We start from the raw sequence: 25,064 nt of genomic DNA, 5'->3' as shown, positions 1-25,064 counted from the left end.
GATGTGAGTTTTAATGGCGCAAGACCCAATCTTGGCTAAACTGCACCAGACGTATGGTTGATAAGGACGGATCGGAGTAGCTGTTTATGGTTATATTATTAAACAAACTGCTTTTATTTTTGAAATTTCAATAAAGATCAACAAACATCCTTTAAATATTAAAGCAGTATGGGCAGCAATATATCCTTGATGTTCCTACATCTGCTTAATATTTCATGCATTCCGTTCACCCATGTTTATGTTTCAATAGAATTTTATTCGTTTTAACCATGAATTGTGATTCAGATAACAAGAAATCGATTACAAAATTGAATCTGAAGCTTCCACATTATCAGAATTTCTCCATTGTAGTAGGACCATAAATTTTACATTTTCATTACAGTCTCAATCGTCATCCAGAAGCATGCGAATTTGCTTCAACAAGTCCAAATCTATGCAACTCTTCTCGTCTTCCACTTCCTTGACTTTAGCCTTAAGTATTTGACCTGCTCTCAAGACTTTCGATATTCTGAGACCATTCTTGTCGATTTTCTTTTCCATCTGTTCCACCAGCGAATTCGTGTAATTCTCCTGATCACGCAATATCTCTTCCACGTTTGAGATTTTGTCGACTGTGCGAGATATCTTTCTCTGATTGGCTCGAATCTCAGACTGGATGTCTCGTAAGTCATCTCTCGCAATACTGTGTGTTGACTGTAGATAGGCGTTTAATTTCAGCAGACGGCTTTGGCGACCTTGAAGACGTGCTTGAAAGTCATTCAGCCTTATTTTTGCTGATTTCTGGGTTTCTTTTTCCAGATCCAGTAACTTCTGGACGTCTTTCAGGCGTCTGCTCTGATCTTGGACTGCCAGCAAGTTGTCCGAAGCTTCTTGACATTGGGCTCGAAGTCGAATATTTTCTTCTAGCTGTTTTTTGGCATATACTGGTAGGGTGACCTCGAAGACGTGGTCAGCATCAGAACAGATTGAGTCGACATAATGTTCGAAATCTTCTCGTTTTTTCAGCAACCGGTTAACATGTTCCATGTTGACTTTCTGTTTCGCTTTGCATTCTGCTGTTGTTTTCTTTTCCAAATCCTCTTCCAGTCGTTTCAGACGAGTCAGCTGACTGGTTCTCTTTAGACGCACTTCTTCCAAACGTGAAAGTTTTTCTGTGTAAATAAATTATAAATTATTTACGATTGAGAAATTGCAAAGCATTAAAAATACAATATCAGATGTAAGTTATTCTAGTTATTTATACTAGATAAATGAGATTAATCGTATGATGTCCCGTTTTGGAACAATACATGGGATAGTTTGAAACAACTGCTTTGGTGACCTTGAAGACGTGCTTGAAAGTCATTCAACCTTATTTTTGCAGATTTCTGGGTTTCTTTTTCCGGTTCCAATAACTTCTGGACGTCCTTCAGGCGTCTGCTCTGATCACGGACTGCCAGCAAGTTTCTCGAAATTATGTACACAGGTCAGATGATAACTATGAAAGTTGATCAGTAACTTCCATCTAAAAATTTTTACGCTACATCCGACAGTGGATGCTCGACACACGTTCGATAAAACAACCACATGACAGCAAACACATCTGTAAAATCACATTTGAACACGGAACTCTCCTGCACAGTGGCGTTTTGAAGGTAATTGGTGCTCAGTACTTAATGTGAATTTTTCTTCCCCCCAAGACACCATCAGTGGCTTAAAAAAATGTAAGCCTATGACATGGTATTCATTTTTGTTTCTTTATGATATTTGGTCATAATAAGTGACATTAATGCAAATTGTCTTGATGGCAACGAAATAATTTACATCCTCTTGCACTCCCCCTTCAGTTTCGAAACTGAAATACAACCACCGGCTACAGAAGACTCATTTTTACTTGCTATGTTCCATAAATCTATACTTCATTTTTATATGTATTTTCTATGCAAATGCATTCCTGATGTCGCTGAAAGTTCAAGTCTGAAAAGAAATATTTCTATAAATATATTAAATATGATGATTTTCAGAAACATGCATTATAATTAATTGCATTGCTTAACATGGGAAAAATGCTATAGTATATACTGTCCTTCAGGTACTGCAGATACTGTAAGACAGTAGCATATACTGTGCTTTACTTGGAGAAGCATCCCCCAGGGAGGGGCACCTTGGAATGAGGATGAGATGCTTCCGGTATGGAGGTTGGATCGCTCCATCCTGGAGGGTACGCTAAAAGGTGAGGGTCTGGCTCCTCCCATCGATGGCGGGACGCACTTCCTTAGGGAAGGGTTGCACCGTGGTCGGTGATGGCCCTTAGGACTCAACCACAGTTCCCTTCAGTGTTGCTGTTATAGCGGTCCGGTTATTCAGTATTTATCTATCCGTTTGCCTTCGGCCGAGTCGGAGAGTCAGTGATATGACTTATTGGAGAAGCAAACAAGAACGACAGCTCCTTGAAAAATTTACATGTAATTTTTATAGTAAACTATCCCACATTCAAATTCGTGAAGAGTTATATAACTTATATAATTAAAAACACAATCCCAACAGAGCACGAACTATAACTATAATAACATAAATCGCAGATTTCGCTGAGTTTCACTGCGTTCAGTAGCTTTGGCCAACTCTTAAACTTCATAGCAGCTGTCCACCATTTACAGTCTAACGAGCTGTTCGATGGAATTTTCTAGAAGCTTCCACGTTCTTGAGAATCAAGCGTTTCCGAGCCTTCAGATCTCGCACTTCCGAAACAAACATTTGACACCAAATGCAATGTCGCAAATCAAACAATGCAACAGATACGTTCTGTTGAATTGGCGACTGACCTTCATCATCAGAAAGATCAGTGCATTTGATTAGAGAAGAAAGGTCTGAAACGGAAAACGAGTCAAGGTGAAACAACAGGGTTATAATAACTATATGATTGTGGTGACGGCGCCTATTTTTTCTTGCGTTATAATTTCCTCCAAACTTATTTCATACTAGTCGTCTTTGGTGACTAGCTGGTTTACCATAAATATTCTTAATCTTTAATTTCAGTTACATCATTTAGAAATTTCACATCCATGATACAGTGAAATTGCCAGGAACTGAAGTTCTGTGAAGTTCGAAATTAATTTTAATTGTCTTATTAATTTTAATTGTTATTGCCTTGCATATGTTCTTCTCATTGCGTACATAAAACTTTGTAATAGAGACATGACATCATAGCATTATTAAAAATGTGACTGTGTGGTCCATGAATTTTATTATAAATTCACCTTTTTTATCCGTCTCGTTATTTAAATCACATATTAAACCAAGATTATTTTTCTTTAACTTTCCCAGAAAAATTCTCCAAGGATGTCGCGGTTTATGACGATCAACCACATGCGAGTGATAAATACCCACATAAATCATTAAAGATAGCAAGATAATAGATTTTTTTTTCGTAACTGAAATTTGAATATATTAACCAATGTCATGCGGTTAATCTCAAAGTATCAAATCTAATTTAACTATCCCCGAATTTCTCGCCAGTGTGGTAATTCAAGCAAACAAGCAGAATAGTTGCTGCTTGTTTATTGCAACAAATCAGCAACTCTATTGCTGATTTGTTGGTCGACTTAAGAATAAAGCCCGTTCTTCAAAGATAACTTTTTTGTAGATGATTTTTTGTCAATTTTTTTATTTCAACTTAAAAAAAAAATTTTGTAGTCAGTTTTTTATAATCATACCAGATGATGGACTTTCAAGGAATTTTTAGATGGTTAGCATAAATCTTTGCCGATTTGCGATTTCTTTTGGATTTGGCTATTCCCTGTTTTTTTCGCAATAAATTGTTGGTTTCGCAAAAAAGGTTTGCCTTTTTTTAACCGTATGCCTGCTATTTTGGCGACTTAGCATAGTTGGCATCCTTGGCAACGTGAAAGAGCACATTAAAATAGATTTTAACCCAGAACATTAATGATAAGTATTCGAAAACTTTTAATGGTAAAGGTAGGTTTGCACTCGACCAGTTATAAGACGGTCGGCCAATAAGACCACGCATGCGCAGAAAAGGACTGATTTATGTTTGCCACAATTTCATAAGATAGATTCAAGCATTTCATGCTTGGCTATGAATTGCCGTTATGGCGTCCCTGAATTTTTCTTTTTCACTACATATTGTATTAAAATGATGGATATTTATACAAAGAAACATGGTAAAATAAAAAAAGGCCAGCATACCTAAATTTGGAAATCTATAGAAAAAATGGCAAATAAAATGAAAAGAAAAAAAAAAACACAACCTCGCATCAGAATGAACAAAGAGTAAAAGAATGTCGAAATTTATCTATGATAAGTGATCAATTTTTTGATGCCAAAAAAATCGGCCAAATTCTACAAACGCATACGTAATAAGAAAAAAAAAAAAAAAAATACAATACAGCGGTATGTTGTTATCCCGTCGGAACAAGCACTTGCCATGGACCAACTGGCATTTTTCAGCCTTTCTACGCATGCGCTGCCTACTGGACATCTTATAATTGGCCAAGTGTAAACCCACCATAAGATTTAGATTTAATGTCTAGAAGAACACGAGTTTTGATAGTTTTAGTTGGCTTTTAGGGTTACAATAAAAAAAATCGCTACATTTGGCAAAAAAAAAAAAAAAAAAAAAGATTGCCCCCAAAAAATTCAATTTTGGCGAACGGGCATTAATATTAGTCAGGCTACAGTTACCTTCTAATTCTAATCTCTGTTGCATGAAAACACTCCTCTTCAGTTGAAAGCTGCTCTGTAAATTGCGGGCTAGGTCTGCCGCTCGCTGTTCGGTCAATTCTGTGATATCTCGCACCCATTGCAATCGGCGCTGGCTCTCTATAACATTCCCCATTTTCTCTTGAAGCACCCTTTTAAGGTGCTTCACACAGGCCTCCTTGCTGTCCACTACCTCGCTGTGCTTCAATTTCAGCTTCTCCAACGATGTTTCTTCTTCTTTCATGTTCTGCGAGATGCTGTCGAGTTCCTCTTCTAGTTCCGCTACTTTCTTTTTGAAGATGGATTTCTCTGATGGCTTCTTTGGACCTTCGGAGATACGGACCTTCTTCTTCTTCTTCTTTTTCTTGGCTTTTTTGCTTTTCTTTTCGGCCATTTTGTTATAAGTATTGAGAGATGATAGATTAGGTTATAATTGCAGCTGCGTTAATAACACAAAAAAGGTTTTTCTTCAGATATGTCAATTATAATTAATAGTTCTTTGGTACTAGATTATTGAATTAAAATATGATTTGAGGTTCAGTTTTTACATTAAGATTTCATGCGTTAATACTGTATTAGTTGCCTATCAGTTATTATGTTTTTATCTTTCACTTATTACCTTTCAAATTGCTGTAGATTTAAAAAAAAAACGACTATTTTTCCTGTTTTCAACTTAATTTGCTCGAAAACATCTATCAAATGCTGCCATTTCTCTGTTGACACAAAATAATTTTCTTATTGGAGAAAACAAAGGAAATCTTGACGGATGTTGTTTACAATTTAATCATTCGATTTCCTGTTTGACAGTATCCATTGGTTGCCAAAGTGTAAAAGAAATTTCTTTATTTATTCAGAAAAATTTGATCGATGATTCAGACGATAAAAAAAAATTAAGGTTCTTAATGGATGAATTATCAAATATAAAAGTATTAAAAATATTTTTTGTTTCTTTTTTATTTATTTTATAATTTTGCTTTTAAAACATTTTTCATTACTTTATCATATATTCAAATAGATAGAATAGATAGAATCAAATAGATAGTCACCAAAAAATTAGACTTCGAGTTATTGATTACAAATGTTGCAGGCCATCAGATGGTCAAACCACGGACAGATTTGGTCCACAATTTGAAAAAGGTCTGCAATACCAATAATATTAAATTATATTTATTAAGGCTGTATTTGTCGCATGCACGATTTAATTTAAACCTCTCAACTTAACAATTTCTTGTAAAAAAATGCAAACGATAATTTAAATAAATTCTTTCACAACTCTTCTTTTTTTAAATATTAGTTTCATTAAAATTCTTTTCTTACAACTGTGAGCGTTATTTTGTCACACTTGCAAATTTACCTAGTTCCATATGAATTTTACGGGTTAAAAGAGTCTTATGTTCCAGCATTTTGATGATTAGAGAAATTTTATTTACAACATTTTGTTGATACTAAATGCTGATACAACTGCATTTTCACGTTATTGTAATCCATCCATAAATGTGCACAAATTATCGGCAGAACTATTTCCTCCAAAATCCATGATTTCCGTATAAAGGTCACATCTCAAATTCCATGCCTTAATCCTGTTTCGTTTTTTAATTATCATATTCTCAGATAGACCGACAGACAGGCATAATTCCAAAAGTGGTTTCTCGAAGTTAGGGAGATACTGAAACTTGAAAAGTCTCTACTATATAAATAACTATAATGCAATTTTTTTTAATTATTTAACTTTAAAGTTAGACTTTATTTTGATTCTACTCTAGCTATATTTGGAGCCAAGGTTGATCACCCAAAATATTCGTTTTTCTAGCTGTTAAACTAATATGAAATGCATTTATTCAAAATTTCAGTTTCTTATTTGATAAGAAGGAAAAATATGAATATAATGGAATCAGTTTGCGACAAATTACTACGCATGCTAATGGAAATTTGTATCTACTACAATATAAAAACGGAAGTGGAAATTTCGCTTTGCAACTAACCTGCAAAGAAAGTTTTTCTTTTGCTTTTTTTCTAATCTAAACAAAAGCACGCGATCGAATGGCTTGATGAGACAATGGAATTAGTTTCATTTTCATCAGAACAATAAAAACATTTGAATATTGAAATAAATTTTAAAAATTTATTAAAATTAGAAGATAAGTTGTATTAATGAATGAAAAATGAAATAGCATCATAGAAAAGGGGAATTTTTTCAATTTTGATTCAAAGTAAAAATGATTTTTCTGAAATTGTATTTTTGAGAGATATTGCTGGAAAACACTAAAACCTTGTTTAATTTTAAATTAACTTTTAGACTTTGAAATGTTGATAGTGATATTTCTTCTCTTTACTTTCATGTATATGTAGCATATAGAAAGTATAAAATGAATGAGTCAAATAATTCGATGAATTTTGATGAATCTCCACATATTAGATCTCTCTAAGCTTGAAAAACACATTTTTGGAAAATGTCTCTCAGTCTGTCTGTGACAAAGTTAACTTAAGAACGCTTTGAGCTAGATGGATGGAATTTGGTATATGGGCTCTATATCAAATTTGCAGATTTATATCAAGTTTTGAGTAAAATCAGTTCAGAAGAAGTCGATCTGTCCGGTTGTTCGAATAATTAACATGATAATTATAAAACGAAGAGAGCTAAGTAATATAAAATCCGATAACAGATTGAACGTCTATAGGGTAGACATTTATCACACTTTTGGGACAAATCTATATCTGTTTCTACAGTTTCAGAAACATATGAATGTGATACCTCAAAAATGCAATGACTTAAATATATCAAATTTGTTATGTGATTTTGTGTCTACAAGTGCAGTTTTGTGTCAAATTTTTGTTTCAATCGGTTCAGAAAAATGTGTTTAATACACAAATTCGATTTTTGGATACTACTAAATATATGCCAAGGATTAATCGCCAAATAACTTGCCAAAGATGAGCTGAAAGATTCAGTTAAAATACTAAATTCATGTCAAAAGATACTAGTTCGTAACTAATGTACTACAATAAGGCATTCTCTGGCATGACAAGTTTATTAGAGAGTATGCAAGAAAGTTTTAGGGAGACCACTTACGCTGGTTTTGAAAGACCTGCGTACCAAATTTCATCAATATCGGATAAAAAAAGTTCGTAGAATTATATAAAAAGAAATATAGTTGGGAAATACTACAAACTTGCTTAATTTTTAAAATTCAAAATGTTGATGCGATATCCCACCTTTTTACGAAAGACACGTGTACCAAATATCATCAATATTACGCAAAAAAGCCACTATAATTTTATAAAAAAATATACAAACAAGTATCCATCATTTTTTTTCCGAATTTGACATCATCTTCACTTTGAGCCACGTTTTCTTGGATCACCGAACCCACACAAGATTCCGCAGATCAATATACAAATAAAATAACAAGATCCGGAAACGAAAGAGATAAAAATTACACACAGGAAGAATTTGAACAACAAAATGCATTTCTAGGTGAAACACCGAGATAAAATTGCGAGATAAAATCAATGCGTCATCCTTTTGCCACTCGAATTTGCGGTTTCGTCTTGTTTTTATTTCACGCCGCGGATTTCCTCTTGCGAAGGTAAGGGTAGAAACAAAATGCAGAAAGCAGGCGTGAAATTTTCGAGGGTAGATGGAAATACGCAGATCAGGAGTTCCATTCTTTTGTGTGCATACGTTCAGGTGTTAAACTGTAAAGGGGAGAGAATGTTTCCTTGAGGATTTGAATTTTGATGAATTTGATCATGGAGAAAATCATTTATAACTGAAAATACTTCTTAGAATTAATATGCTATTAAATTTATATTTATAAAATGTATCTTACTTATGATTTGTAACTACTTTAGGGATAAACTTTTGAAAAATGAAAAATGTTATACAATATTTATATTTTTGAATTTGTTGCATAAAATACTTTGAAAATAATCACGTATGAGACAAATATATATTAAAGGCCAAAAAAAGTCTCTCTCTCTCTCTCTGTCTGTCTGTATGTATGTGTGTGTAAACATATTTTAGCAGTAGCGTGGCCGAGCTTTTGAAATTTTAAAACCACGACAGCCATAATTTACGTACAAAGAATAAACGGTAAGAAATACGTCAATCTACATCGCAACACAAGAGAAGAAGAGACCAAAAATTTTAAAATTTCCCCTTATGTTATTTTATACTGAGATTTTTATAAGGATTTCTTTGACACATGTCTATTTAGGAACAGGAATATTAGGTATCTTTAAAAGAATGTTGTAAAGATCAAGGATTTTTATGCCTTTACTGTAAGCGTGAGAAAATGCTGAGACCAGCAGTTTTATAGAACGCGTGTAGAATTAATTAAACGAAAAGTAAGAATTGGATCAGGAAATAAGAAAACATTTTAGAATGAAGTTAATATGGGCTAAATTAAGATAAAAATTCGTAAATTGATTAGGATTTAAATAAAATTAAGAAATATCATTACACACACACACACCATTTTTTCAGAAGCTTATCAAATGAATTTTTCGAAATTTTGCAGATAATTAAAAAAATACATCACTTATTTCACCAATTAAGCTGCATTCAGTTAACTCTGGCATTTGACTGATAAATAACTTGCAATGTTTAATTTTTTCACAATATGAAGCATAAAAATGATTAAAAAATCTTTTTAAACAAACAAATTGCTTATTCTTCAATTCAAAAACTATAGAGCATATTGTGAAATTTTGGTATTAAATTTGAACAAAAAATATACATTTCACATTTTTTTAAATTTAATTTGCGAATTTTTTTGTGAGAAAATTTTGCAAATATTTTGATTTTAATAAATAGCCTTCAAAAATGAAATAATTAAAACCGTATACAATTATAAAAGTCAATGTAACTTCCCAAAGAGTGAATACAGAAACAAAATTCAACGATTTTATAAAAAGATTAAATTAATTTGTTTTTTGTTTATTACTACTGAATAAATATATATTCGATATTTTTGCCAAGAATTAACTTACCTTCTTTAACTCGTTAAAAACCATCATTATGAAAATTTAAACTTTCTATAAATTTCTTTTTAATTTTGTTAATAACACAAAAATTAAGAGAACTGTGAAATGATATTAGATACCGAAAAAAGTATTTACATTTTTTAAATTTAGAATTCTCGTAACATCGGTAAATTTTTTTTATAGATATTACTTAACATTTTTAAAGGAAACATAATGAAATATATATAAAAAAAACAATAATTGCTTTCGATTCCTTTGCATTATGTCTAAAGAGCAATAATAATAATAATAATAAAAATAAAAATTCAAAATACTGACCGTATGATTTCAAAATCTGGTAAGCAGATGGTAAATGCCAGTTGAAACTAGTTTCGCTGCTTGGGAATATATGTTGACATGCTAGACAAAGTAAAACAAAATAAAACAATGGAATGCGATAGGTTAAGCTACGGAAGTGAAACTGTAACCGTCCTCAAATGAGCATTAATATGCTAATATATTCTTAATTGATTATTTATTCAGTGTACTTTGCTTATTAAACTTAATATACTTTGTTTGATCAGCTTTTTGATAAGCAATGAATTTTTGCTTTCTCCTGCACGAAGAAAAAGTACTAAAATCGTCAAAGAATTCATCCTTGAGAATTGAATAAAATTTTTGAAATTCCACATTAATATTTTAAGATCCTTTTGATTAATCTTTTACTCAGTATATTTTGCTTACTTAATATAATTTATTTACTTAGGTTTTTGATGAGTAATAAATTTTTACTTTCTTATAAACAAAAAAAATATTAAATCATCGAAAAATTGAATCTTGAGGGATAAATAAAATTCCATGAATTTATGTTTTTAATTATCTGTCTGTAAACGCAATAGCAATGCGACAACACAATCCAATAGAGACAATTGTAATTTGATACATATTTACAACAAATTATTATTATTATTTTACTACCTTCATATTAAAATTGTAGAGTTGTGTGAAATTTCGAAAGAAATCATTTTGGGAGTGGAATTTCAAAATGCATATTCATTTCTTTTCACTCAAAAGAGAAGTGTTCCATTTTGCATTCTGCTTCTCCATGATTATCAAGTATATTCAACATTTTTTAAAGCCTCAATACTGAGAGAAAAGTATAATTTTATTTCTTTTCTCAGAATATTTTAGAAATAATTATATAATGATATTTGAAAACTGCAACGGAATTAATAAAAATTAAAATTGGTCCCGAAACTTTTTCCAAATTGCCAATTAAAGGTATTATACCCCTAAAAAAATGAACGAATAAGTAAATAAATATAAGGGATGAGGGATCTTTGAAAATATAGTGAACGCCATGAGAATTCAGAATTTTAAGTTCTGAGTCCCGTATCTAAGCACTTAGCGTTTCATAAAATAGTGAAGAAAATCGAGTATGGATTTTCGACGTTTTTCTTTGGACCGACTGAGAACTAAAAGTTGTTAAAGAATTATAATTTTAATAACAAACTCAACACACCAAATTTCATTTATCATTATCATTATTCATTATTTCATTGCGTTTTTGATTTATAGTATTTACATATATGCGAATGATGTACATTGTACAATCCTTTAACGAATTTTGTACAAAATTTAATACAGTGCTACTTTTTAATGCTAACTGCATTAAAAATTTTATTAAAACTGTGTTAAAAATTTTATTAGTCAGGTTCTTTATATTTTGCAGTTATTGAGTTCACTTTTAGTCCGATTGATAGACAGACATCCTGCGAATGGAATTTGTTAGAAATTTTATGGAAATCTATTAATTTGATGTAAAGATCACTTCATTTATTTGGCTGAAAGTATTTTTCAGCTATCCTGCTTAAAGACAGATGAGCATAATTCCAAAAGTCTGCTTTTCTGAATCAGGATGGAGATAGTCATCGACATTTCGAGATTGAATTTTGGTGAGACGCAGTGTGCTTTTTCTTTGCCTAATTTTCATGCGAGCAAGAAAAAGAACAACCGAAGTGGTCTTCCCAAAACTTTCTCTCATATTCTTGGATGGAATTGGCGTACAATAGTAACGAAATATTAATCTTTAGCGCAAATTTAGGATTTTTAATAAATATATCGTCTCCTCCTTGGCGAGTGTTTTGGCGATTAACTCCTGCATGTCGTTAATAGTATACAAAAACGAATTTGTGCTTTAGACGTGTTTTTCTCAAATGATTAGAACAAAGATTTGACACCAAACTGCACTTGTAGTCACAAAATCACACGCTAATTTTCATATAGTTAAATCATTACTTTTTTTTAGTAATTGCGCTTACATGTTTCTGAAAATATAGACAAACTGACGGTCAACCCTTCATTAGATTTAGTTCAAAATTAAATTTTACAGATGTTTACACTATAGAAATTTTAACATGTATACCGATTTTTATCTATGCAGCTCTCTTCGTTTTGTTGTTATCGTATTAACTTATATTCGAACAGCCGGAGATAGACGACCTCTGAACAGATTTTACTCAAAATTTGACAGAAAACTTGAATTTTGGTTTAAAACCGTATACCAAATTTCAACCGCGTTTTTGAGCCGTCATTGTCACACACTGACAGATGGACATTTTCCAAAAATGTGTTTTCCGAATTCTGAGAGGTATAAACGTGTAGATTCGTCAAAATCTTGAATTCGAATTTTTTTTTTGACGATTACAATACTTTATATCACGTATACGAGAAAGTAAAAAGGCTTCAACGGCAATGGCTTACTTGCTTGAATTTCAAAATTTAAATACAAATTTTTTAATATTAGCTTGTCATCTTTAGCCATCAACTGGTTCGCCAAAATTTCTGCATATCAAAAATTTCAATAAAACTCTTTAAATGTACTTATTCTTAATAGTTCTCCACATAAAAGTATTTTTAAATTCGAACGTTATTAGGTATATCATTCGTGTTATTTTAGGAACTTGTTGTACTTACTGTGCATATTCCCGATTCTGTGCATCTGTTTTCTGATCTAAAATTTGAGTTTTGATTTGAAACAGGAAATGATTATACTTTAATTAATCCAATCGCTAGTTTATTAAAACTGAATACACTTATAAAATATGTAATGATACTAGGTAATGTTATACAGCATTCAGTTATTTAACACCGAATATGTATATATAATAACTTTTGTAATATGAGTCGTTTATTTTAAAAATGGTAAACACTATCATATTATAAACTTACATTATCTGGTACCACAAAATACAAATATATATATATATATATATATATATATATATTGATACTTACCAATATTTTTAAATTTATTGAACTGCAAACCTTTAAATATTTCACAATAACAGAAAAAAAATGAATTTGCCCCATTTTCAAAATAAACCGCTCATATCTAAATAGATCAGCATCATGTGTGCAGATCTGACCAGATCTGCATCTAATTAGGGCCGCATCAGATAGGCATCAAAATAGAACTGCATCCAACTAGGCCCGTATCTAAATAGATCTTCATCTAATTATATCTTAATCAGGTCTGCATCTAATTAGGCCCGCATCAGACATGCATCTAATTACATCTGCATCTATTTAGACCTGCAAGTAACTAGATATATTTCAATCTGCATCTAAAAAGGCCCACATGAGACCTGCATCAAATTAGATCCGCTTCTAAATAGAACTGCATCTAATTAGGCCTGCATGAAGTCTGAATCTAATTACACCTGCATCAAGTCTGCATCTAATTAGGCCTGCTTCAGATCTGAATTTGATTAGATCCATGTCTAAATAGATCTGCATCAGGTGTGCATCTAATTACATCTGAATCAGGCCTGCATGTAATTACATCTGAATCATGTCTGCATCTAATGAGATCTGAATAATGTCTATATCTAATTAGGGCCGCATCAGACCTGAATCTGATTTGAACTGCAAATTATCATACCTGCATGAAATTAGATCCGCTTCTAAATAGAATTGCATCTAATAAGGCCTGCATGAAGTCTGCATCTAATTAGGCCTGCATGAAGTCTGCATCTAATTAGGCCTGCATCAGATCTGCATCTAATTAGATCTATATCTAAATAGCTATTCAACAGATTTGCATCTATTTAAATCCATATTTCAATAGATTTACATCAGGCCTGCATCTAATTAGATCAGAATCAGATCTGCATCTAATTAGATCCATATTTCAATAGATTTACATCAGGCCTGCATCTAATTAGATCAGAATCAGATCTGCATCTAATTAGACCCACATGAGACATGTATCTAATTAGAACTGCATGTAACTACATTTAATTAGCTCCGTATCACCTGCATCTAATTAGATCAGCATCTAATTAGGCCTGTATGAGGTCTGCATCTAATATGATCCATATCTAAATAGATCTGCATCAGGTGTGCATCTAATTAGGCCCTCATTTGACCTGCATCTAATTAGGCCGGCATCAGATCCACATCTAATAAGGCCCGTCTCTAAATAGATCTGTAACTAATTAGATCCAAATCAGGTCTGCATCTAATTAGGCCTGCATGAGACCTGCATCTAAATAGAACTGAATCTAATTATGCCTGCATCAAACCTGCATCTAAATAGAACTGCATCTAATTAGGCCCGAACCTAATTAGATCCGCATCTAATTAGAACTGCCTCTAATTAGGCCCCAATTAGACTTGCATCTAATTAGAACTGCATGCAATTAGATCTATTTAAATCTGCATCTAATTAGCCCTGCATCTAGTCTGCATCTAATTAGGCCCCCCATCAGATCTCCATCTAATTAGATCCATATCTAAATCTGCATCTGATTAGATCGGAATCAGGTCTGCATCTAATTAAGCCAGCATCAGTCCTGCATCTAATTAAGCGAGCATCAGATCTGCATCTAAATAGAACTACATCTAATTTGACCCGCATCTAAATAGATCTGCATCTAATTATATCTGAATCAGGTCTGCATCTTATTAGGTCCGCAACAGAACTGCATCTAATTACATCTGCATCTATTTAGAGCTGCAAGTAACTAGATATATTCAAATCTGCATCTAATAAGGCCCGCATCAGAGCTGCATCTAATTAGATACGAATCTAAATAGAACTGCATCTAATTAGGCCTGCATCAAGTCTGCATCTAATTAGATCTATATGAGCCGTTTATTTTAAAAGGGGTGCAAGTGTATTTTTGAAAAAAAAAATGGAGATAATTTTAATTATACATAAAACTTGTTCTTATCTTTTTATGCGTCAACAATTTCAAGCAAAAAATAAATCTGATTCTAGTATTTTAATTATCAAATGTTCATGATGAACAGGAGTTATATATGGTAATGAATCCGTCATGTCCTTGCATTTTTCAGATGCAACAGATCTCCTTTTTTTCACACATAAAAAATAATTTTTGGTCTTTCTCGTTGTGGTGCAAATCGATTGCAAAATTTTAAAATCAGCATCTTTTTCTATCGAAGTTTTATAGAACATTTTGTACAGTGCATCCTTTGTAAATCTAATCCAGCATATAGTTAAACAATTCATCGGTATTTTTATTTTTTTTAAAACCGCTTTCTCCAGATGTTGGGTTGAAAATAAATATCCGCGTTTCATTTCATGTATTAAACATTTATTACATTTTCGACAATTTCGTATTACTTTATAGTTATCCTAGAAAATATACAAGGAACTGGTTTTCCGAATTGCCAATTCTTCCACTACAAAATCACGATTGTTCGGTAAATTGAATGTCCTGACAACAAAAATTTGGGGTCAATGATATTTATTTCATTGTCACTGGACTGAACAATCGGTGTTGGAAGTAAACATATTATTATTGAAACACAAAATTAAGATAAAGTTTTTTATTAACTATAAAACACTGTACAACCACCGATTTTCAATATCAAAGATAGATAAATAGAAACACCCTAGATTTCAGACACGATATCAAACGGCCATATTTGCTTCACCATACAGCAACTGGAGCTTGATTTTGCCGTAATATATTCAGTCAAACATAATTTCCATCTAAGCATGGACTTGCACCACTTTCAAAATAAACAGATTTTCAATACTGTTAAGAGCTAAAACTTCCATCTCCAAAATATTAGAATCTGATTATTTTTTTTACTTGAAATTGTTTACGCATAAAAACATCATAACAAGTTTTATCTATAACTACATTATCTACATTTTTTTTTTTTTTTTCAAAAATGGACTTGCTCCACTTTCAAAATAAACGGCTCATATCATCGATAATTTTTGCTTGTTGATATAATTTAAAAAATTACTGTACTGTAATAAGAAAACTTCAAGTTCAAAGAATAAATCATACTTTTATTCATTCATTATATTGTGGATGAACATTATTGTAGTATTTAGAAATATGAAAACTATAATTAATTTAAATAACTATAAATAATTTGCACCATTGTTTGCTTTTGCAATTTAATTTTGTTTGTAATTATCATGAAACTAAAGGAATATTATTGAAACCTTCTTTAAAAATAAAATTCACTAAAAAAAAACTAAAATTTCGTACTTTGGTTATCAAAATAACATGGATTAAATATTTCTAGTAACAATGCAAACGATTTTGATTATATTGCAACAACAAAAATTATTTTCGTATATTTTACCTAAAATATTTTAAAGGATTATTAATATCAGAGGAAAATCGGAACAGTATTATTTCAATAAAAAGAATTTTTTTAAAAGATTTTTGCGCTGTTATAATTTAGAACCACTTCTGGGCTATAATATTTTCAGAAATTATACAAAAAAAAAAAAAAAAATCTTAGTTTTGAATTTATAAAATTCCTGTTAGAACTTTAAAACATAGCTTCGAAGTGCACATTCCCATCCTTCAAAGTATGTTTTTACTAAATTTTGAAGTTTTGCCAGTGGACTTTGTCCTGCGGTCTATTCTGTAGAACACCAATACATACACTGTAGCCCATTTTCCTTTAAAATTGAGAGAAAAAAAAACACTCTTAAGATAATAAAATAATTTCTTATAAGTATAAGTATGATCCCCCCCCCCCTCAAGAAGTTTTCAAATCAGTTTTTCATCAAATGTTTGTATAAAAAAATAACCTCCAATTAGCAACAACATCCATTGTGAGATTAAAGTAAACTGGAAGCTAATATGAAATCAACCGTATTTATTATTATTTGCATATATTTCTTACTAGTCACTTTCAGAGAACAGCTGGTTTGTCGGTGACATGGGTTATATTTAATTCCGGTTAAACCGTTTAAACATATTTTCATGTTTATCATCCCCCCAAACTAGCGTGCATTAAAGCCGTGCTTTTTAAATTTTTCTATACATGCTCTCTTCGTTGAGAACATGAACATTTTTACTGGAGACCAGTCCTATGACGTCGCAGCTCTATTATAAACATAAATATCCTGTTCAATCATCTTCTAAATTTCGCGATATTTTATATTTTTTATTACTTTCTCGTATATGAAATACTGAGTGAGTATTGTAATTTTCAAAAAATTCTAACTCGAGATTTTGATGAATTTTCGCGTTTCAGACATCCCATCCCCGAGTTAAAAAAAATAAATAAACGCATTTTTGGAAAATGTGTTTGTCTGTGACAAAGATTACTCGAAAACGTTTTGTGCTGGATGGATGAAATTTGACACACGGCCTTTGCAACAAAATTGTAGTTTTATATGTAAATTTGAGCAAAATCTGTTTGTAGGAAGTCTGTTTGTCCAACTGTTCCAAGATAAGTTAACACAATAACTACAAAACGAGGAGCAGAGCACTAGCAAATTCGATACACAGATTTGACATCTATAGTGTAAAAGCCAATCAAATTTTGAACCAAATTCAATCAGGATTGACCATTTGTCAGTCTATACTTTCAGAAGCAAGAGTAATACCACTGGGGGTACTGGATCAGGGGTGATCGTTCTCTTATTCAGGTCTAAATTATGATCTGTGGATGAGTGAATGAAATGCGTGAATGAAGTCCGCCCCGTAAAAAGTGTTGTGACCTGTGTGTAGGTCTTTCTCTTGGCTCTAGATGGCGCTACTATAGAAACAAGAGGCGCTCCCCTGGGGCTTAAATCGGCTGTCTTCGAACAGCGAGCTTGTCCATGGCAAGTGCCATAAGAAACAACAACAACAGAAGCAAGTAAAAGCAAAGAATTGAATATATAAAATTTGGTGGGTGATTTTTTTTTGATTGCAAGTGCGGTTTTGGGTCAAATTTTGATTTTAATCGTTAAAAAAAACGATTGATTGATCTGAAACACAAATTTGATTTTCGGATGCTACTAACCATATGCCAAGGATTAATGGTCAAATAACTTGGCAAGGATCACGGGAAAGATTCTGTAGTGAATTCACGTCAAAGGTTAATATTTCGTAACTATTTGTTCGCCAAGGCTTTTCTGGGATAACACCTTTCTTAGAGAGTATGCGAGAAAGTTTTGGGAAGACCACTGGTTCGTCTTGTTAACTGCACAAATAATTAACAGAATCCATTTTCTCAACCTTACAAAAAATGGAGAAAAAAATCACTTGATTCAATATTTGATGAAGCAATGAAGATGGTTTGAATTTCAAAGCAACAATATCATCTATTGGTGAGGGTAAACAAAAAAAAAAAAAAAAAAAAAAAGTCTTTAAAAATGCCAAACTTTAGAAAAAATTTAAACGATTATCAAAATATTTTATTAACCTTTTAAAGGGCCATTTTTTTCTAATCATATTATGTTAAAATATTTTTAGGCTTGAAATTATAATAAGAAAAGGGATTCATTTAGCTTATTAGATAAATTTAATTTGATTAATTAATTAATTTGGTTAATTAATAATTAAGTAACAAATCAAGACACATCATTTTGTCTGAGATAAAGAACTGAAGCATCTAAGTTTCTGACTTACTAAAAAAATGTGTCAGAACTGATGCCAACCTACATAATTTGATAGAAAGATTAATAAATTTGGTGAGAAGTATACTTCCCACGGTCATAGAAAGGGTTAAAAGAATCATTTTTTGAATTTTAAGAAGATGTAAAAATAATTTTAGTGCAGTTATATTTTTTGAAGTTACGATGGAAAAACGTTGATATTTTGCTTAATTTTTAATTAATTAAAATTTCAAAAAAAATCACTTTGAAGTGTTCATTTTCATTTTCCAAGTGTGACAGTCTAGGTCAAATGGCCTGACCTGTAGAGTGAAAACTTATATCCAGGTTCAGTTCTATTATTAGCAGTAGTTAAAAGTTGATGCTATTATGTATAGCTTGCCATTCCAGATTCGAATAGCAATTTGTAGCGTTCCAAATTTATAGCAATTTGTAGCGTAATAGGTGTCTTAAAATGCAACGGTTGATTTTGCAAAAATTTCTGTATTCTTAAAAAAGAAAAATCTGTATTATTTCTGTATTTTAGAGTTGGTCCTTTACTGCAAAACTGCACTCAGTTATTGTCCTGTCAAAATTGAAAGTATTTTAAGGCACAACTCTGGAAAAAATATGCTGTCTAAATGGTCTTGTTTTAAATAATTAAATTACGTTAATAACTCTAGTGGGAGTGGTCTCAACAAAACTTTCTCGCATACTCCATAATAAAGGTGTTATCCCCCCCCCCCTGCAAGGGAACAATGGGGAAGAGTGTGAGTGTTAGAATGCACGTATTTTTATTTCCAGAATCTCGTGGATGCTTGTTTTGATATTTGAGTATAGAAAAGAAAGCGAAATATGGATTTTAGACACCTTGTTTGATTTGGAACTAAAATTTGGCAGAAAACTATATTTTTAAACATAAGATCACATAACAATTTTTAGATATCTGACTCTTTATTTTCGTGTTTTCGGATTTAAATATATGCGAAATTGCAGACCAATAAACGTTCATTGCATTATTCGATTTTGTTCGAAATTCGAAGCGGAACTACACTTTAGATGTTAAATCTGTATGCCAAATTGTATTCATCTAGCTCTTTTCGGTTCTGTATTCATAATTTTCATTTGTATTTTGACAGCTAGACTGACAAACGTTTTGAGGATAAATTCGTTCAAAATTTGATAAAAATCTACAAATTTGGTGTAAAGACACATATTTTATTCATCTAGCTCGAAATGTGTTTAAGACAGACCAACAGAAAGATAAAATTACAAAATCATTCTATTTCAAAATTCTTTTTTTTTTTAATCCTTTTCTCACTCAGGAAGGCAAAGCGAATTAAACCAATTAGGGTTTTAGTAGTATAAATCACAGAACCCTTTTTCCTCTTTAAATTTTGAAAGAAATAATATTTTTTTAAAATTCTAAATTAATCTTTATACATGTAGTTTTAAAATAGCAAATTTTGACAAATTGAAACTGCATAAAAATTAATTGCAGAACATTTTTTAAAAAGTTAATTTTAGTATATCGTGTATAAAAGAAAATGCGCAACTGAAAGTTAAGTATAGATTTAAACAATATAATAAAAAAAAAACTTTTTTTATCTCGATATTTAAATAATCTAAATAATATTTAATAAATTAGTCATATATATATTAAATTTTAAAGTTCCATATATTTTTACAATTACAAAATATCTCAATAAGAAATTTACAAATTACACTTAATTAAGAATACTTCTAAAGCATTGCTGCAAAATTAATTAAAACAGTCTTCGATTTTAATATTAATATATTCGATTGCCCAATCTTTATGAATAAATGTAGGTACAAAATTAAATAACTTCTAAAATATCACAATAATCTATTTTTACTGATTCTCCCTAATGTTGTAAAGCCCTTTGGCAATTGTCTATTTTGCCTATTTAATAATCCCCTCTCCCCCTGCGACATACTTGAAATGTACAAATTCATCAAAAACTCCAATTCGATTTTTTTTTCCTATGATTACAATATTTTCTCTGTGTAGACATCGCATACGAAAAGGTAATTATTTTAGCTTGTCTTACAAGCTTTAACCTTAGCAGATTTTTTAAAAAAAATCTGACTGTAAAAAATTCTTAATACATGGATATTTCGTGAAATGACATGGAAACAATCGAAATGACATATCACTCGCTATAAATTACCAAAAGTTGAGCAAGAATCACCTGTACGCTGCGATGAGTCATCTCTGTTGTTAGATGGGGCATTAAACGATGACTCATCCACTAGAACTATTTATTATTCCAAAAGAAGATTCTTCTTAGAAATTTCCCTCGCTTCACCGTAAGGGATGGGTCGAACAAAAGAAGACGACTAAAGAAGTGGAGGTTCAGGTGAAAAGTGGGATTAGCCTGTAAAAGGGGCTTATGCATTCTTTGTACTTTGAAAAAAAACTGGAAAGGGGAATTGTTGCCGATAAGATAGTAATCCTGGTCTTTCGAGGGTAGTTGGCCATTCTAGTTCATGAAAAGCATTGCTATTTTTGCTAATCCCCTACAGAAATTCGTAAAACTGGAAAATCTCACAGCATTATATCGTTGCCCCAGTGGTGGATTTTAGTATAATGCGGCCCTATCCAGCGCATGCTATGACGTTCTTTTAATAAATCAGTCAATTTAATTTAATATTTCAATACATTTTTAAATCGAACGAAAACAAATTATTAGAATTGTGATTAATTATTTTTTATTTCAGTAACTCTGTGAAAAGATATATGTTTTTACTTTCCTATTCTTTTTAACTATATGTAACATGGAAATATGCTTATTAAAATATGAAAATTCTTGAGAAATGTACCATAATTATTAGTTAAGAATTTCTTTATTTACAAATAAAAGTACTTAATTATTGATAGATTATAAGGAAATTATAAATATCAAAGAAATGCAACATTTAAAATTATTATTTTACAGGACAGGTTAAGCGAAACATAACCCAATCAGTTAAACTTATAACTTTAAACGAGCAATTTTTGTATATATATATAAATTTATTTCGTGTATCTCGGAAACGGTTCAAACGATTTGGATTAAATTTTATATTTAAATAAGGATTTGCTTTTTTAAGTTTATCTATATGGTATATTTCCTGAAGGAAGATTGAAAAATATTCATAATTAAAGGTAAGATTCAAAAAATTATCAAAAGTATCAAAAAAGTATTTGATCAAAAGTATCAAAAAATTAAAGGTAAGATTGAAAAATATTCATATGCAATCAGCATGGGATTCGTATTAAAATATTTTCTCCGAAAAAACACGATTTAAAAAAAACTCTATAGGGCGAAGCTTGATCTTGCAGGTACAGACTGACTAATATTTCAAACCATTATAAATAAGTAATTAATAAACTGATTATTTTAACAAAGCTTTCAGTGATTAATTATAGATTATGGGGAAATTATTAATATAGACACATATTGTAGTCCTAAAAAATATACTTACTAAAATTTGTAATTTTTTTTTGTAAACTTTTTTGGCAAACAGCCTAATAACATTTTTTAATAGGTTGTCTGCGGCTTCCTCTAGTCCCATGGTGTCTAGACTGTTTAGTCGGAAATCCGCTACTACGTTTGCCAAAATATTTCAGTTTATACTCTGTTTACAATAGTTTCCCATCATCCCAAGTTAAGCATATGAGCAGAAAACCGAATAATAGAGCGAGGCATTAAGTTTTATACTTATATATAGCAGCGTCTGTGCATACCGACACTCTACAACCGATAAATACCAAATTTGGCTTATATATATATATATTCATATACTTTAGAGAGTAAAAAAATGCTCCTCGAAGTGATTTTTTAAAAATATTTTAATTAAGTAGAAATTAGAAATTAATTAGAATTTTAATTCATTAAATATTAAATAAAGAATTAAGATTTTCTCAAGTAAAATGACCGAAAATATCACAGGACAAAAATGTTTTTTACCTCATCTTAAAATTGACAAAATTATAATTTCATCTTTAATTATATAATTTTTTTCTGAAAATATTATTGCGCAGAATAGTCTTTTGTGTTTTTTAATGATACTAATTAAATAATTGTGCAGATTATTTCTAAATTTTGGCTATTTCTTACTTTCTCTTATATGAAGTACAGAGAAAGTATTATAATCGTCAAAAAATTCGAACTCAAGATTTTGACGAATCTACATGTTTTAGACCCCCCCCCCCGAGCTCGAAAAACACATTTTTGAAAAATGTCCGTCTGTCTGTGACAAAAATAACTCAAAAACGCTTTGAGATAGACAGATGAAATTTGGTGTACGGTCTTTACATCAAATGTGTAGATTTCTATCAAATATTGAACATGATCCGTTCAGAGGAAGTCTGTCTGTCTGACTGTTTGAGTATATTTAACATGATAATCACAAAGCGAAGAGGGCTAGATGGATAAAATTCGGTACACAGATTTAACAGCTATAGGGTAGACACCTATCTCATTTCAAATCAAATCCAAAGGGAGATTGACTATCGATTTATTGGCCTGTACTTTCAAAAACATGTAAATGCGGTGGCTCAAAAACTCAACGACTTAAAAATTTTAAATTTGGTATGGAATCTTGGGATTGCAAGTGTAGATATGTGTCAATTTTTTTCCCAATCGGTTCGGAAAAACATGTCTAAAACATAAATTTGACTTCCGGATACTATTAACCGCATGTCAGGGATTAATCGCCAAGAAACACGCTAAGAATAACATGGTAGATTCAGTAAAAAATGCTGAATTCACGCCAAACTTTAATATTTCGTAACTATTGTACGCCAATTCCATGCATGGTATTCTTTGGGATAACAAGTTTATTAGAGAGTATGCAGGAAAGTTTTTGGGGGACCACTTACACTGGTTAAATACGTTTGTTTGCATAATTTTCAGCAAAGGATTTCAGTATAGAATTGAAATTCAAACAATTTTCATTGCCTTTACAAATATCTAACGAAACGATTGTCTTCTATCATGGGATAAAATCGATTTTCACACCATTTTAAAATCAAGAAAAGTTTTTTTATCGGTACCTATTTAATAAAGGTATAATTTTTTTGAGTTATTACAAGTTTTTATACAATATTTTTAGCACTTTTAAGCAATAAATTGATTATCACAATGGAACAATCTGAGTTATTTTCATTATTTAAATAATTATTTTGATTTACGTCCACTATTTAATGCAAGGAAGAAAAATTCTCCTATTTATCTATAAAGTTTAAATGAGCAATGTACAAATTGAAACAGATTAAGAAAGATTAAGTTCTTTTAGAAAATTCATGTGCACAATAAACAGAATAGGTGTAAAACTATCACGGCTTTATGTTTGTTATAATTGTACACCTTAAAATACGTTGTTAAGAGTGTTATGAGTATCAAGTTATTCGTAACTAAAATTGAATACAATCAGCGTTTCCATCTAACTAGGTGTTTTCTAAAAGCGGCTAGATTATGATAAAGGATAATTAAGTATATAGGCTGAATTTATTATTTTATTGGACTGTTCAGTGCTCAAATTAAATTATCTTCGATGTCTTTGTTATGGCTGTTCAAAAATGCTTATCTTGCTCAGTCTGTAAAAATACTGCGTCAGCACTAAGCTAGTAATGCATTCCGTTAATCAATTCTCTATAAGTTACAATTATTTTCGTCCGTAAATGGTCGCAATCGGCAAAACACAATCGTAGAAAAATCTCCCGAATATAAAATGTATGATATGCTTATTCGCTTTAATATTGTGCTTTTTATAATTGTAATAATGAGTCTTATTAAGAATGTAAATGAATATTCTGTAAGTAAAATACGAAGTAAAGCACTAAAAGTAGAAAAGCAAGAGAAAATGGATTATATTAATACGGTAAATAGCATGCAGTAGTATAGTATAGTAGCAGCATAGCTTATTGAATTTCATTGATTTATGAATCATTGCGTTTACATGTGTGTGAGAGTTTAAACCGACAGATGGTCAACCAGTTGATGGATTTATTTTAAATCTATATGTATATCTAAGATGCATCTGGGTACCAAATTTTATCTATCTGGATCCTTGTGTTTTGTTATTATCGAATTCATTTGTACTCTAATAGCTATGCAATGAGATTTTCTGTGAACAGATTTCGTTGGAAATTTGATAAAAATCTACGAATTTAGCCGTAATTCCATATATAGAAATTTAGCAGTCTACTCCAAGTTCTTTTCAGTTATTGTGATCACAGAAACACAGGCATAATTCCATATATATATATATATATATATATATATATATATATATATATATATATATATATATATATATATATATATATATATATATATATATATATACAATACTTCCTCTGTACTTCGTATACCTGAAAATATAAATAAATAGAACTATCTGGGAAAAAACCCCTGATATGCAGATTTATTATCGGAATTATTGATCTGTATTGAATTTTGGACCAAACTTATCAAAGGACGGTCGTTTGTCTATCATATATTCCTGTATATGTGAATTTATTATC

General features: G+C 31.0%; 1 protein-coding gene across 1 annotated transcript; it reads right to left on the bottom strand.

Moving 5' to 3' along the window:
- Positions 1–346: 346 nt before the first annotated feature.
- Positions 347–10,102, bottom strand: LOC129989244 (uncharacterized). The gene is made up of 2 exons (XM_056097635.1): positions 10,003–10,102; positions 347–1,151 (listed from the first exon to the last, which is right to left on the bottom strand). Exon 2 carries the CDS (start codon positions 1,024–1,026, stop codon positions 385–387), a length of 642 nt encoding a protein of 213 aa, XP_055953610.1. The 5' UTR covers positions 1,027–1,151; positions 10,003–10,102; the 3' UTR covers positions 347–384.
- Between the last annotated feature and the right edge of the window lie 14,962 nt (positions 10,103–25,064).

Source organism: Argiope bruennichi, chromosome 10, assembly GCF_947563725.1.
Source record: "Argiope bruennichi chromosome 10, qqArgBrue1.1, whole genome shotgun sequence".
Lineage (NCBI taxonomy): Eukaryota > Metazoa > Arthropoda > Arachnida > Araneae > Araneidae > Argiope > Argiope bruennichi.
Note: the sequence above shows the minus strand (reverse complement) of the source record. Positions and strands in the feature narration are given on the sequence as shown.

Coding starts and splice junctions, on each gene's coding strand:
- LOC129989244 (XM_056097635.1), bottom strand. CDS start 1,026: ATGGAACATGTTAACCGGTTGCTGAAAAAACGAGAAGATTTCGAACAT.